Source organism: Trachinotus anak, unplaced genomic scaffold (genome assembly GCF_046630095.1).
Source record: "Trachinotus anak isolate AG129_WGS33_773 ecotype Australia unplaced genomic scaffold, CSIRO_AGI_Tana_v1 ptg000002l, whole genome shotgun sequence".
Classification (NCBI taxonomy): Eukaryota; Metazoa; Chordata; class Actinopteri; order Carangiformes; family Carangidae; genus Trachinotus; species Trachinotus anak.
Genome location: NW_027273853.1, coordinates 29,162,501 through 29,176,298, shown reverse-complemented (window position 1 = coordinate 29,176,298; position 13,798 = coordinate 29,162,501). Strand labels below are relative to the sequence as shown.

The 13,798-nt window shown below is 40.9% G+C and overlaps 1 protein-coding gene and 1 long non-coding RNA gene across 2 annotated transcripts in view; one reads left to right on the top strand and one right to left on the bottom strand.

Annotated features, from left to right (window-relative positions):
• Positions 1-69: 69 nt before the first annotated feature.
• Positions 70-3,895, bottom strand: LOC139608115 (uncharacterized). Its single transcript, XR_011684955.1, has 3 exons — positions 3,600-3,895; positions 2,923-2,988; positions 70-198 (listed from the first exon to the last, which is right to left on the bottom strand). It is a non-coding gene; the product is annotated as an uncharacterized lncRNA (long non-coding RNA).
• Positions 3,896-12,852: 8,957 nt separating this feature from the next.
• LOC139608058 (GTPase IMAP family member 4-like) overlaps positions 12,853-13,798 on the top strand; it is a 1,784-nt gene continuing 838 nt past the window's right edge. Inside the window, exons 1-2 of the mRNA XM_071461517.1 lie at positions 12,853-12,998; positions 13,370-13,798. The exon at positions 13,370-13,798 is cut by the window's right edge and continues 838 nt beyond it. Coding sequence (XP_071317618.1) covers positions 12,977-12,998; positions 13,370-13,798 — 451 coding nt within the window. The 5' untranslated portion in view covers positions 12,853-12,976. The remainder of the gene's footprint in view (positions 12,999-13,369) is intronic.

Genomic DNA, 13,798 nt, shown 5'->3' with positions numbered 1-13,798 from the left:
AGGGCGGCGAAGGCTCGGTCAGGGATGGAGCTGATGCTGTTGAGGGCGAGGGTCAGGGCCTGGAGCTCCGTCAGGGAGCTCAGAGCCACAACAGGAACCTCCGTCAGGTGGTTGTCCTCCAACCACAGGTGCCGCAGAGATGTCAGGCCTTTGAAGCAGGAAGGCGGCGGACGGGAGATGAAGTTGGCGTCTAGATGACTGAAAGAGAAGAAATGTCTCATTCATTTTACTGTTTTATTGTATTTTTCTCTCTGTGTTTATTCACTGTATTTGTTTCATATTTAATATTTATATTGTCGTGTAACTGACCTTTGACCTCTATGATGTTTTAATTTCCCCTTTTTCTTTCTGTAACTTTGTTAAGAAAAGTGTTAAATAAATAAAGTTTATTATGAATTAATTAATTATAGAGTTGATTTGTTCTAATTCTGTTTTTCCACATAAAGGTCAATATATTATGATTATTGTTATTATTATTATTGTTGTTGTTGTTGTTACCTCTTTTGTTTGTATCAGTTTAATCTATCAATTATCTTATTGTCTTTTTATTTAATTTGTCTCTTTTTATTGTATCTGTGCTTGTGTTATTGTTTTATTGATGTCATGATTATTTGTTGATATGTATTGTGTAGTAATTTGTGCATTAATCATGTTATAGAAATAAAGTTTATTATTATTATTATGACTATAACTCTGTTAATAGGCCAATGTCTTATTGTTTTTCTTGTATTTCTTTAACATCATTTTGAATCAATACAAGTGTAAAACTTTAAGGGACACATGAGTCTGTGTAGCTGTTGTGTAGCTGTTGTGTAGCTGTTGTGTGTCTGGCTTCATACTAACACAGTGTCTCTCCATCAGGGTGGTCCACACATGCATCGGCTGCATGGTAGTAATTTTTGGTGTTGACAGGCGCTGTGGGGACGCAGCCGTCTGACAAAGACTGCAGGCACAACCACAAACAGACAGCTCGCACGTGGCCGATACCCTCCACCTCCTCCACCCACCAGCCCCACCAGCCCCACGTCCTCCACCTCCTCCTCCACCTCCTCCACCCACCAGCCCCACCAGCCCCACCTCCTCCACCTCCTCCACCTCCTCCACCCACCAGCCCCACCTGCCCCACCTCCTCCTTCACCTCCTCCACCTCTTCCACCTCCTCCACCCACCAGCCCCTCCTCCTCCACCTCCTCCTCCTGCTGTGAAGTGTGAAGCAGAGGTTGTCACTTCTGAGCAGTAGAGGTGAAACTGTCGGTTAGAAAGGTCTGGTTCCAACTGAGAGCAGCAAGCCGCAGGTAAACTGGTTCAGACCCAGACTCAGACCCAGACCCAGACCCAGACTCAGACCCAGACCCAGACCCAGACCCAGACCCAGACCCAGACTCAGACCCAGACCCAGACTCAGACCCAGACTCAGACCCAGACCCAGACCCAGACCCAGACCCAGACCCAGACCCAGACTCAGACCCAGACCCAGACTCAGACTCAGACCCAGACTCAGACCCAGACCACATGAAGCCTCAGTGTTTTCATGTGAAACTGATCCGTGTCCACGGTGACGGTCTCAGTCTACAGTCACACACCTGGTCCACATGACGACAGGTGAATCCAGCTGATGGATGGATGTGGTGTGATGTCATCATGAGGTGGAGGAGGGTGGATGTTCGGGTGTAGAGGTGAAACAGTTCAGTTGACACTTCATGAACAAACGAGTGTGGAGTGATGATGAGGAGGCTGAACCTTCCTCACTTTAATGACACACAGAGATGTCAGATCTCCATCATGTTCTCCATCACGTTCTCCATCACGTTCTCCGTCACGTTCTCCATCACATTCTTCATCACGTTCACCATCACATTCTCCATCGTGTTCTCCATCACGTTCTCCATCACATTCTCCATCACGTTCTTCATCACGTTCTCATCACGTTCTGCATCACGTTCTCCATCACGTTCTTCATCACGTTCTCCATCATGTTCTGCATCACGTTCTCCATCGTGTTCTCCATCATGTTCTCCGTCACGTTCTCCATCGTGTTCTCCATCACGTTCTGCATCACGTTCACCATCACATTCTCCATCGTGTTCTCCATCGTGTTCTCCATCATGTTCTCCATCACGTTCTTCATCACATTCTCCATCATGTTCTGCATTGCGTTCTCCATCGTGTTCTCCATCGTGTTCTCAATCACGTTCTCCGTCACGTTCTCCGTCGCGTTCTCCATCGTGTTCTCCATCACGTTCACCATCACATTCTCCATCACGTTCTCCATCACGTTCTCCATCATGAATGTAAATGTTGTCAGTGGGGGCAGTGTGATTTTGTGTGAAACCCCCCCTCCCAGTTTCTCTCCTCAGGTGTCGTCAATAATTGAGTATCTGTCCATCGCCTCATTGGCTGATTTGAATATGAATGAACGAATCACCAGACAGAGTCGCCAGCAGCAGACATACATGACCCCCCTGCCCCCCTTTTCTGCCCGGCAACTGTGGTGAACATTTACATTTACATTTAGTCATTTAGTCATTTAGCAGACGCTTTTATCCAAAGCGACTGACAGAAAGGGGAACAATCCAGGTTAAGTGCGATAAGAAGTGTTAGCGCAGCAATAAGTGCTAGTGACGATTCTTTAAGTGTAGATTTGTTATGTAGTGCTAAGAAGAAGAAGGTGAAGAAGGCAGAGGTTAGTTAAGGTTAGTTAAGGTTAGTTAATATTGGTTAAGATTGGTTAGGTTTATTAAGGTTGGTAAAGGCTAGTTTGGGTTGGTTAGGGTCATATACTTTGACCTTTGACCTGGTCCTGTCCTCTACATTTTGAAACAGTAAAATAAAAGCCGGATCTGATCCTCTGATCGTCTGATCAGCTGACCTCTGTTGTTATTGATTGATGATTAAATTGATGCTGAGTGGATGAAGACTCACAGTGATCGCAGGTTCCTCAGGTTCTTTAAAGAGGGAACCCTCTTCAGGTGGTTGTTCTGCAGATTTCTGTGTGAGGAAGACGAGACAAATGAAAATGTGGTTTGGTTTTATTGATGTCTTTCATCTGTGACGCTGGTCTGGACCTGATCTCTGCCCCCCCCACGCCAGACTGCAGCTCAAGCAGAGTGTGTGTTTGAGCCTCTCTCCGGCCCCCTCCCCCTCCCCCTCCCCCCTCTCACTGTGGTTGTGTGTTCCACATTAAGTGTCATTCCAAACCAATTACCCTTAAGTGGGGAGGGGGGGTTATAAAGCACGGATGCAGGTTTACAGACCCCCCCTCCACAGAGGTGCAGCTCTGCTCTGAGGCTTCAGTGTGAACAGTGTTTTTTATCTGTGATTTTATTTTCTAAGGAAGTTTATAAATTTTACTAAAAACAATAATCAGCGATAGAAAAATCATCCTCCTGTTTGTCACGGTTTTTCTCACTGACCTTCAGGGCTTCCGTAGTCAGTCCAAATTCTATTTTAACTTAGTTTTTCCACTTGTTTTAATCCTGCTCACTGCCCTTTGTGTTTTATTCTGTTTTGCTGCTGAACAACCAGCTGAGTTGCTAAAGACAATTCATTTTAAATGAAATTACAACATGAATGTAAATGAAAAGAAAAGCAGCTCATACAGCAGCTTCAGGCCCGTGAGTCCTGTGAAGGCGTCGTCTTCGATCTCTGACAAACTGTTTCCCGCCAGTCGGCTGCAGGGAGAGAAACAGGAAACACAGTGACGCAAACAGACGTCGACGCTCCGTCCTCTGACTGTCCAATGTCCAAAAGTGTCTCAGCTAAAACTGATGAAAAGCCTCCAGAGCTGCAGTGACAGTCTGAGCTCTTTGTGCCAAACAAACAAAACTTTTTTACAGGTTCAGTGTTGTAATTTTTTATAGAATATAATAATATTATTTATCAGAAGGTATCGGGTACTTTGAAGGAAATTACAGGTGATTTTTGGGTTAGTGAATTTTTTTATTTAGTTAGATGATATAAATTTATATAAGAAATTGTATAAAAATAATATTATGATGTAATTATAACGTAATAATTATTATATCATTATAATAATTATTATATAACAGAAATAACATTTAAATAACTTAAAAGTACTAAAAGAACCTCAGACTTCACTGCTCCTGACTTTAATAAAGGTGAGAAACATTCTGCTGCAACAATGATTCAATTCAACAGAAATTTAACCAGCAACAATTTTAATAGAAGATTAATCATCAAAGGAATTTGGGGGGGGGGGTTACTCACAGCTCGTGGAGGCTGTGGAAGCTGCTGAAGACGTGGGCAGACAGAGCAGACAGCTGGTTCATGCTCAGATCTCTGAAACAAACACCAACAAACATCACAGCACATCTGTCCAGCTGTTCATCGCATTAACTGTTATGTGTCCAGTTTAGTTTGTGCATCACAATCAGTTCATTTCAACACAGTATTTTCCTCGACTTTCATATCTGTGGTGTTTGGTTTGATGATAATGTGACAGAGTGGAAAGTGATCCGTAGCTGGGAACGGTTTCCTGCTGTTACACTGCACTGTCAAATCAATAAATGCACCAAAAAATGTTCCGTGATTTTCTTCACTGACTGATTATTGAGGTGTTTGTGATTTTAGGGAACTTTACTCTGACGTCTCAAACTTAAAGAGGAAACACACACATTATTATTTTACCTGTAATCAGGCATCTGAAGATCTCACAGGGGGGGTTCGAGTCGGGGGCCAGCCCAACATTTACACCCAGTGTTTCCTCAGGGGACACAGCTTCCTGTTCCTGCTGGACTCAGTCTGAGGAAACACTGGGTTCAAGTGCTGGTTTGGACCCAAAATTAGATTTTGGCAAATTGTAAAAAAACTTTGACGCAGGTTGAGTTTGATATTGAAGGTGAGATCAGGTGCAGTTTCAACCTGGAGCAGGATGTGCTGGATCAATTATCCATATTCAATTGACTGATTGGTTCAACACCCAGCTCCTCTCTGCAGAGTCGATTGATTAAATAACTGATTTATTTATTGATGGAGGCTGATTGAGTCTGTTTATTAGCAGCATATTAAACGTGATGCAGGGTCACAGGCTCAGAAAACTCAGGCAGCTTCAGGTGGAAACTGGTCAGAATTCATCAGTTTAATATATAAGTGCTGATTTGTTTTTGCTTCAAATTTGACAAACACTGAGTTCATTTCTATTTTTTCAGTTAACACGTTTCTGAGAGGTGGAGGTGCTGCTGTGTTTAAACACATCCATGTAAAGTGGTGAGTATTGAGCCAATAACTATGTATGGACGGATGTTTGCTTATATTGTGGACATTAAATAAAATACATTTATATCCATCCCACAGTCTGTGTCAGTACATGTTGATATTACAAACAGTAAAGTCCAAAATGGGAAGATTAAAATTAATGAGAAATAATTAAAAACATATAGAAAAATGTTGGTTCACAGACACTAAACCAGGTTCAGCTTTTAAGAAAACGTGTTTACATGTTTGTTTTATTCACTTGTAGAATTTATTTCCACTTTTCTGTTTCTGTTTTATTTATTTAGGTTTATTTCATCAATTCAAAGTTTATAAAATGTGAAGTTATTTTTTTTTATATTAAGAAAACTTTACATTTAGCATCATTTAATAGTTGAAATAAAGCAGATATTTATTGATATGATTATTAAAGACTCATTATTCAGAAGTTAATTGCAGGACGAGTTCAGACTGTTGAATGTTCTTCACTCTGTTTATAGCTGCATTAGCGCCTTAGAAACTGTAAATGAAGGTGTTTATTTCCTGTCATTTTCAAACAAATGATTCTGTCTGGTAAAGATTTGTTTTTCACTTTATACGTCATCTGTAAAATCTTGATTTCATGGACTGGATCTCAGGTGTTACAGACCCAGCAGGGACATGGACATAATGTACTAGTATTATTATTATTATTATTATTATTATATACACACACACATATATATAAAACTTTACCTCAGAAATAAAGACCTGATTGAAAGAAAAATAAAGACAGAATTAAATAAAGTTAAATCTCCACACACACAGACACACAAAATATTTTTAAAAAGGGAATTTGATCCAGAGAAAAACAAAGTCAAAGTTTCGGCATCGAAATAAAAACCAGCAAAAACCAGTAAAAACCAGTTATTACCACTGGTTCAGTGCTGTGTCTGCTCATGAGTCAGGGATGAGGACGAACAGCAGATGGATCCGTGTGATGAACATCATGTTAGTGATTGTGCGTCTGAAGTGTTTATTCTTCAAATCAAATCCCATTTAAATGAATGAATGAAGTTCTGCTGTGTTTGTAACGTCCAGATGAGTCGAGACACAACTGCTGCAGCTCAGCTGGTTTATTCATTTAGATCCTGGATCTCATTTTACAAATCATTTAACAAGAGATAATCTGTTACTTTTTTATTTAGATTCTTGTGCTAAATACATTTTTATGTATTTTACAGGAAAATTCCTTCAATTCTGAGACAATTCTCTCCTTCAGGAATAAAATTAGCTCGACTGTGTGAATTTTTTTTAAAAATTGTATTTATTTATAATTCTATTTATAATTGTATATATTATTTTTCCTCTTCTTCTCATCAAACATCACTTCTTTGACTCAGTATTTTATAATAAACACATAAATCAGTTTCATGTGTCCACTGATGTTTTTCAGTCTCTTGTTAATGTTTTACAAATCTCCCGTCTTACATCTGTGCTTTTTTCAAATTCTTATTTCCAAACCATTTTTAAATTATTCTTATTTATTTGACCAGCCTGTTTGAATTCACTTGACACAAGAAAAACAAAGTGGAATTATGTCCTCGCTCTTTGTCAGCTCCTCAAACAATTTCAGTTGTTGCTGTTATAGATTATTCATTTATTATTCATTATTCATTATTCAATTATTAACTTTATTTTATTTACCGATTGTGGTTTACAAAGCTTTAAAACCTTTGTTGTGCCTTTAACCATCCATCAGTCACTTTCCAACACAAACACTCTGTTTTCTGAGTTTAAATCCTCATTAAACTCTAAAATCCACTGAGATTCTACTAAAATCTACTTTTAACTTTTGTTCGATAAAAACGTCAAATTAAATGTTCCACATATTTAGCTGCTTAATGTGAATCAGAATCAGTTTATTGCCAAGTAGGTTTTCATATATGAGAAATTGGCTTTGGGGTTTTGGTTCATGACAGTAAAAATATTAAGAAGAAAAAACGTAAAGAAACAAACCAGAGAACGAAACAAATCGAGTACTGCAGATCAGTTGGCTTAAATATAAAGAAAGTTTTTACAAGAAAAAGGTGAAAAATATCATAAAAATACAAATATAATACAATAAAATGTACAACATGTACAAAGATATTTATTATTTTTATTGTTTATAATTACAATTATGGCCTTGGAAATACCTACACATGGTATTTTTCATTAGTTTATGTTTCTTTTCATAACTTAATAGAAATATTCTGAAATAATTTACAGTTATTTTAAGATCTCGTTCAGGTGTTTATCTACTGAGTGAACTTTTTAAAACACACAGTGAACTGGGACTAAACTGTGGATCACGTTTCACTGCTGTTACACTTTAACTCTGCCACCACCAAACCTGTGCATTTACACTCTATTTAAACATAACATAAAAACTATTCATTTACTTTAAAGACACAACAAAATGACTGTGAATGAAACTGACATTTGTTACATCTGCACCTAAAGAAAAGTTAAATAGATTAAGTTGAGAACAATAAAACACTGAGCGATTGTTTCACACAAACCAGGACAGAAGGTGTGAAGGGGATCAGATTATATATATATATATATATATATATATATATATATATATATATATATATATGTTAAAAGGAAAAAAGAAAAGACGTTTTAGATACAGCCTCATATACATTTTGTGTGCAACTATTCCAAGAAGAATACTGTAAATGCGAATGTTTTGAACAATGTCTGTATTAATGAGGCATATATATAGTGTACATATACATTAGTGTGTTTCGGATGTGAGAGCAACAGAGGTGTGTGTTGGTAAAGAAAAGTGTGCGACGAGTTTTGGATCCAGAAATAATGTTTAGTTCTAAAGAAAAACAACAAACAAACAAAAACTAATGAATGAAACAGAAACAGTTTTATTGACAGAACTTTATGGAAACTTGATTCCTTGATGAAGTTGTGTTGAACTCACACACGCCTGTTCACCGGGACCTCGTCAGACAAACAGATCAACTCAGGTGAAAACTAACTGAAACTGAGCTGGTCCAATAAAACTGTGATATTTCCAAAGACTGAGCTCTGCCGCAGTCGTCTGATGATGAACCAACATCTTAACCCAAGATGTTACGGAAATCTTTTAGATTTTCTAATTATTTAAATCAATTATGAAAAAACACAAAGGGCTTTTCAAACTTGCTCATAAATCTGTAAATGATTAAATCCAACAAAGACAGAAGTGAGACTGCATCAAAGTTTTAGTTAAATTAACATGAACATTAATTAACATTTCAGTTCATGTAAATGTAGATTTTACTCAATGAAAGTGTGATTTTGTGATTTTAATTAATTCCTCTTCATAAATGCTGTTGAAAACATTTGGTCTTTCAAATTATATTTTGAGTTAACACCCACACCATAATTTTTCTATATTTTTCTATATTTCTACTTTTTTTCTATAAAGTTTTTATGGAATTAAAATTTAAATGTGAGAAAATGTAAAACTTTACTTTTTTAAAATCTGAATCAGACTTTTACCTGTTTCAATAAAGGAAAATGAAATGAAGAGAATCAAGTTTTCATGAAAATAAAAAACTGAACAAATTCTCTGAAACACATGAAAGTGTGAACGTTAACAGAGCGTCGGAGTGACGGCTCCAGGTCTGTACTCACAGGGAGGAGGTGAAGCCGCTCAGGTTGGAGGGAACAGATCTCAGACCAGCGTCCACACAGTCGACACTCAGCATCCCAACACCTTCACACCTGCACAGGGCGGGACAGGTGCTCCTCAGCCCCTCACCCTCGAGCACCCCCACAGAGGTGACAATAAAAACAACCACGTTCATCATCCCTGCAGAGGACAGAAAACCCTGCAGCAGCTCAGAGTCCGGGCTGCAGACTGATGAGAGACATGTCGACACTGGAGGGTGGAGAGAAACTTTCATCCCAGCTGCCCGGCTGATCCTGGGTGGTGTGCTGCCATCATCTGCTGTGGGACAGGTACTGCAGAGACCCCCCAGTAACCACCAGAGGTCATGGACACACTTTAAAGGATCATTCCACTTTATTATGACCTGGCTCTACCTGGTGTTGAGGTTAATAAAAACGGGATCTGCACTGTCCTCTCCATGTTCACTTCATTCATTGAAATTAACTGAATTACATTAAATTGCATTAAATTAACAAAAATAAATACACTTTAATCAACATTAACTATATGTTTGATGAATGATATCATGTTGCATCACAACATGTGTTGCATTATATTATGTGTATTGCATTATGTTGTGTTAAGTTGCATTATGTTATTTTATGTTACATTCCATTGTCTTATATTTTTGTTGTGTTAAGTTATGCTGCATTACGTAACATTATGTTGTGTAACGTTAACTTGTGTTAGATTATGTTATGCTGCATTATATCACTGTAATATAAAAACTTTGAGTCTGTTGACCTCAGTCGAGCTCTCATGCTTCTGTAACTGTGTTTTCGGATAGAGAGTTGGTTTGGAGGACCGCGCTCTCCCGGGAACTGGCATAAGGGAATTTTATTCTCTTTTGAGACAGGTACTATCCAGCCCGGTAGCCAGAGACCCCCCCTGGGAAGAGGAAGCCCCTTTCATATCCCACCTGCCCTTCAACACACACAGATTATATAGACTTAGTACATCTGACTCTTTGTCTTACAGTCTGCAGAGTATCTGTCTGACTGTGGCCTTCTTTGCAAAGAATAAACTCAGGAAAGTCACCGTGTCTTCAAGTCTTTATTTCAGCTCTCACCAATTAGATTTTTCGACAACATTACATTATGCTGCATTATGTTAAGTTGATTAACATTATGTTGTGTTACGTTGCCTGCCTGGACATCAGTTACCCATCAAAACTGGGAGCAGCTCAGGGATTCTTGCAGACGTAAGACTTGAAGTGTGATTACTCACAGTGGATCTATCTTAAACCAGAGCGACTGCTGTTTCCAGTAAAGCTTCATGTTGAGTCAGCAGATCGGGCTCGGCTGCTGGTAACCAGCTCTATAGATTCTGACCCCATGTTATGTAAGTATTTTAGAAAAGGCTCAGTCAAACAGTTTCAATGTGCTCTGTGTGCACTTTTACAAGAACTTATCAACAGTTTATGACGACACCTTGTGATAACAAACGTTGGTAATTTCCGTGCACTGATGCACTTTTAGTTTCTTAGAGCACAAACTAACCTCAGTCCTTTTGAAATCCTCTTTGGGAGACCACCAGGTGTGGGAGTGGGACCTGTAGACAGACCACTTCCTGAAACTCACTTTTGTGACAATGACACGTTGCACTATTGCCAGACTTTGTCTGCTGTTTTGTCTCAGATTCACAAACAGGTGAAGCACGCACTGCCTGCTCCAGCTGAGCCACCTCTTCACGAGTTGAAGTCTGGTGGCTGCGTGGTGGTCAGGGACCTGCAGAGGAAGCACTGGAGGTTGAAGAAGTGGAACGGCCAGGTGCTTCTCACGACCCATACAGCAGTAAAGGTTGTGGAAAGAGCCTCCTGGATTCACACCAGCCACTGCAGGAAGGTCCCACCACCGCCTGAGGGCCAACAAGAGCAGACGGCGAAGTAAAGCGCTCTGCTCCATCCATCACCAGGTAGAAGAAGTGACTGAGTTTTGCTCGCACTCCAAGCTCCAGCAGTTGATCAACTTTAGGGCAACGGGCAGCAAGGTGTGACACACAGATTTACCTGTGTGCAACATGGAGACGACAACGTCCAGCATGTTTGGGTGGTCTGATTCTATGTTTGGGAAACGGAAAGCCTGAAAAATGTCTCTCCTTACAGGTGTAATCGTTGGCACCGTTGGGACTCTGTGCATGTTGTATCTTCCATGTGTACGTGGACTAATGATTGGTGCTATTGATCGATGATTGCTTCATCAGAACCTGAATCCCACCCTCTGATTGAAGACCCTGAGTCACCAGACCTTTTCCCTAAGCCCCCCCCAGCCCCTGAACACCCCAGTGACTCTGAAGAAGACTCTGATGATGACTGTGTAACTGACTTGTGTTGCTGACAGCTAATTGTTTTATAAATGTCCTGCCCCCCCCCCCCCCCCCCCCCACACACACAGATTATATAGACTTAGTACATCTGACACTTTGTCTTAGCCTATGCTCTCCCAGTCAGTCCATCTTAAACCAGAGCGACTGCTGTTTCCAGTAAAGCTTCATGTTGAGTCAGCAGATCGGGCTCGGCTGCTGGTAACCAGCTCTATAGATTCTGACCCCATGTTATGTAAGTATTTTAGAAAAGGCTCAGTCAAACAGTTTCAATGTGCTCTGTGTGCACTTTTACAAGAACTTATCAACAGTTTATGACGACACCTTGTGATAACAAACGTTGGTAATTTCCGTGCACTGATGCACTTTTAGTTTCTTAGAGCACAAACTAACCTCAGTCCTTTTGAAATCCTCTTTGGGAGACCACCAGGTGTGGGAGTGGGACCTGTAGACAGACCACTTCCTGAAACTCACTTTTGTGACAATGACACGTTGCACTATTGCCAGACTTTGTCTGCTGTTTTGTCTCAGATTCACAAACAGGTGAAGCACGCACTGCCTGCTCCAGCTGAGCCACCTCTTCACGAGTTGAAGTCTGGTGGCTGCGTGGTGGTCAGGGACCTGCAGAGGAAGCACTGGAGGTTGAAGAAGTGGAACGGCCAGGTGCTTCTCACGACCCATACAGCAGTAAAGGTTGTGGAAAGAGCCTCCTGGATTCACACCAGCCACTGCAGGAAGGTCCCACCACCGCCTGAGGGCCAACAAGAGCAGACGGCGAAGTAAAGCGCTCTGCTCCATCCATCACCAGGTAGAAGAAGTGACTGAGTTTTGCTCGCACTCCAAGCTCCAGCAGTTGATCAACTTTAGGGCAACGGGCAGCAAGGTGTGACACACAGATTTACCTGTGTGCAACATGGAGACGACAACGTCCAGCATGTTTGGGTGGTCTGATTCTATGTTTGGGAAACGGAAAGCCTGAAAAATGTCTCTCCTTACAGGTGTAATCGTTGGCACCGTTGGGACTCTGTGCATGTTGTATCTTCCATGTGTACGTGGACTAATGATTGGTGCTATTGATCGATGATTGCTTCATCAGAACCTGAATCCCACCCTCTGATTGAAGACCCTGAGTCACCAGACCTTTTCCCTAAGCCCCCCCCAGCCCCTGAACACCCCAGTGACTCTGAAGAAGACTCTGATGATGACTGTGTAACTGACTTGTGTTGCTGACAGCTAATTGTTTTATAAATGTCCTGCCCCCCCCCCCCCCCCCCCCACACACACACAGATTATATAGACTTAGTACATCTGACACTTTGTCTTAGCCTATGCTCTCCCAGTCAGTCCATCTTAAACCAGAGCGACTGCTGTTTCCAGTAAAGCTTCATGTTGAGTCAGCAGATCGGGCTCGGCTGCTGGTAACCAGCTCTATAGATTCTGACCCCATGTTATGTAAGTATTTTAGAAAAGGCTCAGTCAAACAGTTTCAGTGTGCTCTGTGTGCACTTTTACAAGAACTTATCAACAGTTTATGACGACGTGATAACAAATGTTGGTCATTTCCGTGCACTGATGCACTTTGTTTCTTACATTTTGACATTCAGACACTGACATTTCTTTCTCACATCGCACGTCACTGCAGATATTAAAGGGTGTGGTCTGGTTCATGGGGCCATAACTAAAAAGAGCTGCTGCAGATTCTCTGAACTCTTCACCTCAGCTGCTCCGTCCACTCTGCTCTTCCACATGAACATGGAAGGAGACTCAGGTAAGTCGTATTAAAGTACCATTATCTAACAGTGATCTGCTGAAACTAACATTATGGAATGTGCTGCTGTAGGTCCGAGAGACAGACACTGCTATAGATGTATAATAGATAGAACTGCAAAGCACTGCTGTTTTATTATTTGGTACATTTGGTTACAAATAGAAAATCATGATTCTTGGAAAATGTTAAAGATTTGAGGCATTGTTGCATCTGAAGATTTTAAATGAAGCTATCAGTTATAAACTTTTCTCTCATTTCACTGAATTCATTTGTCTCAAATCAAGAGTCTGCAGGTGAAATGTTAATAATACCCCCAGTGTGTGTACAACTGTGGGACATGATTATTCAGTGTCGCTCCTCCTTCTCTACAGGATCGAACATCACAAATAATGAGGAGCTGAGGATAGTGATGGTGGGGAAGACTGGGATTGGGAAGAGCGCCACCGGAAACACCATTCTGGGACGAAAGTGCTTTGACTCCAAGTTCAGTGCTAAGTCCATGACTGTGGACTGTTCTAAGGGCAGAGCTATAGTAGATGGACAACAGGTTGCTGTCATTGACACCCCAGGTCTGTTTGACACCAGGTTTAATGAGGAAAAAACACAAGAAGATTTAGGTCAGTGCATCTCTTTTGCTGCTCCTGGACCCCATGTCTTCCTGGTGGTGATCAGGCTGGGCAGATACACTGACGAGGAGATGCAGACGGTGCAAAAGATTCAGGAAATCTTTGGCCAGGCTGCAGACAGGTACAGCATGGTCCTCTTTACTGGAGGTGACCTTCTTGAAGACACCACTATTG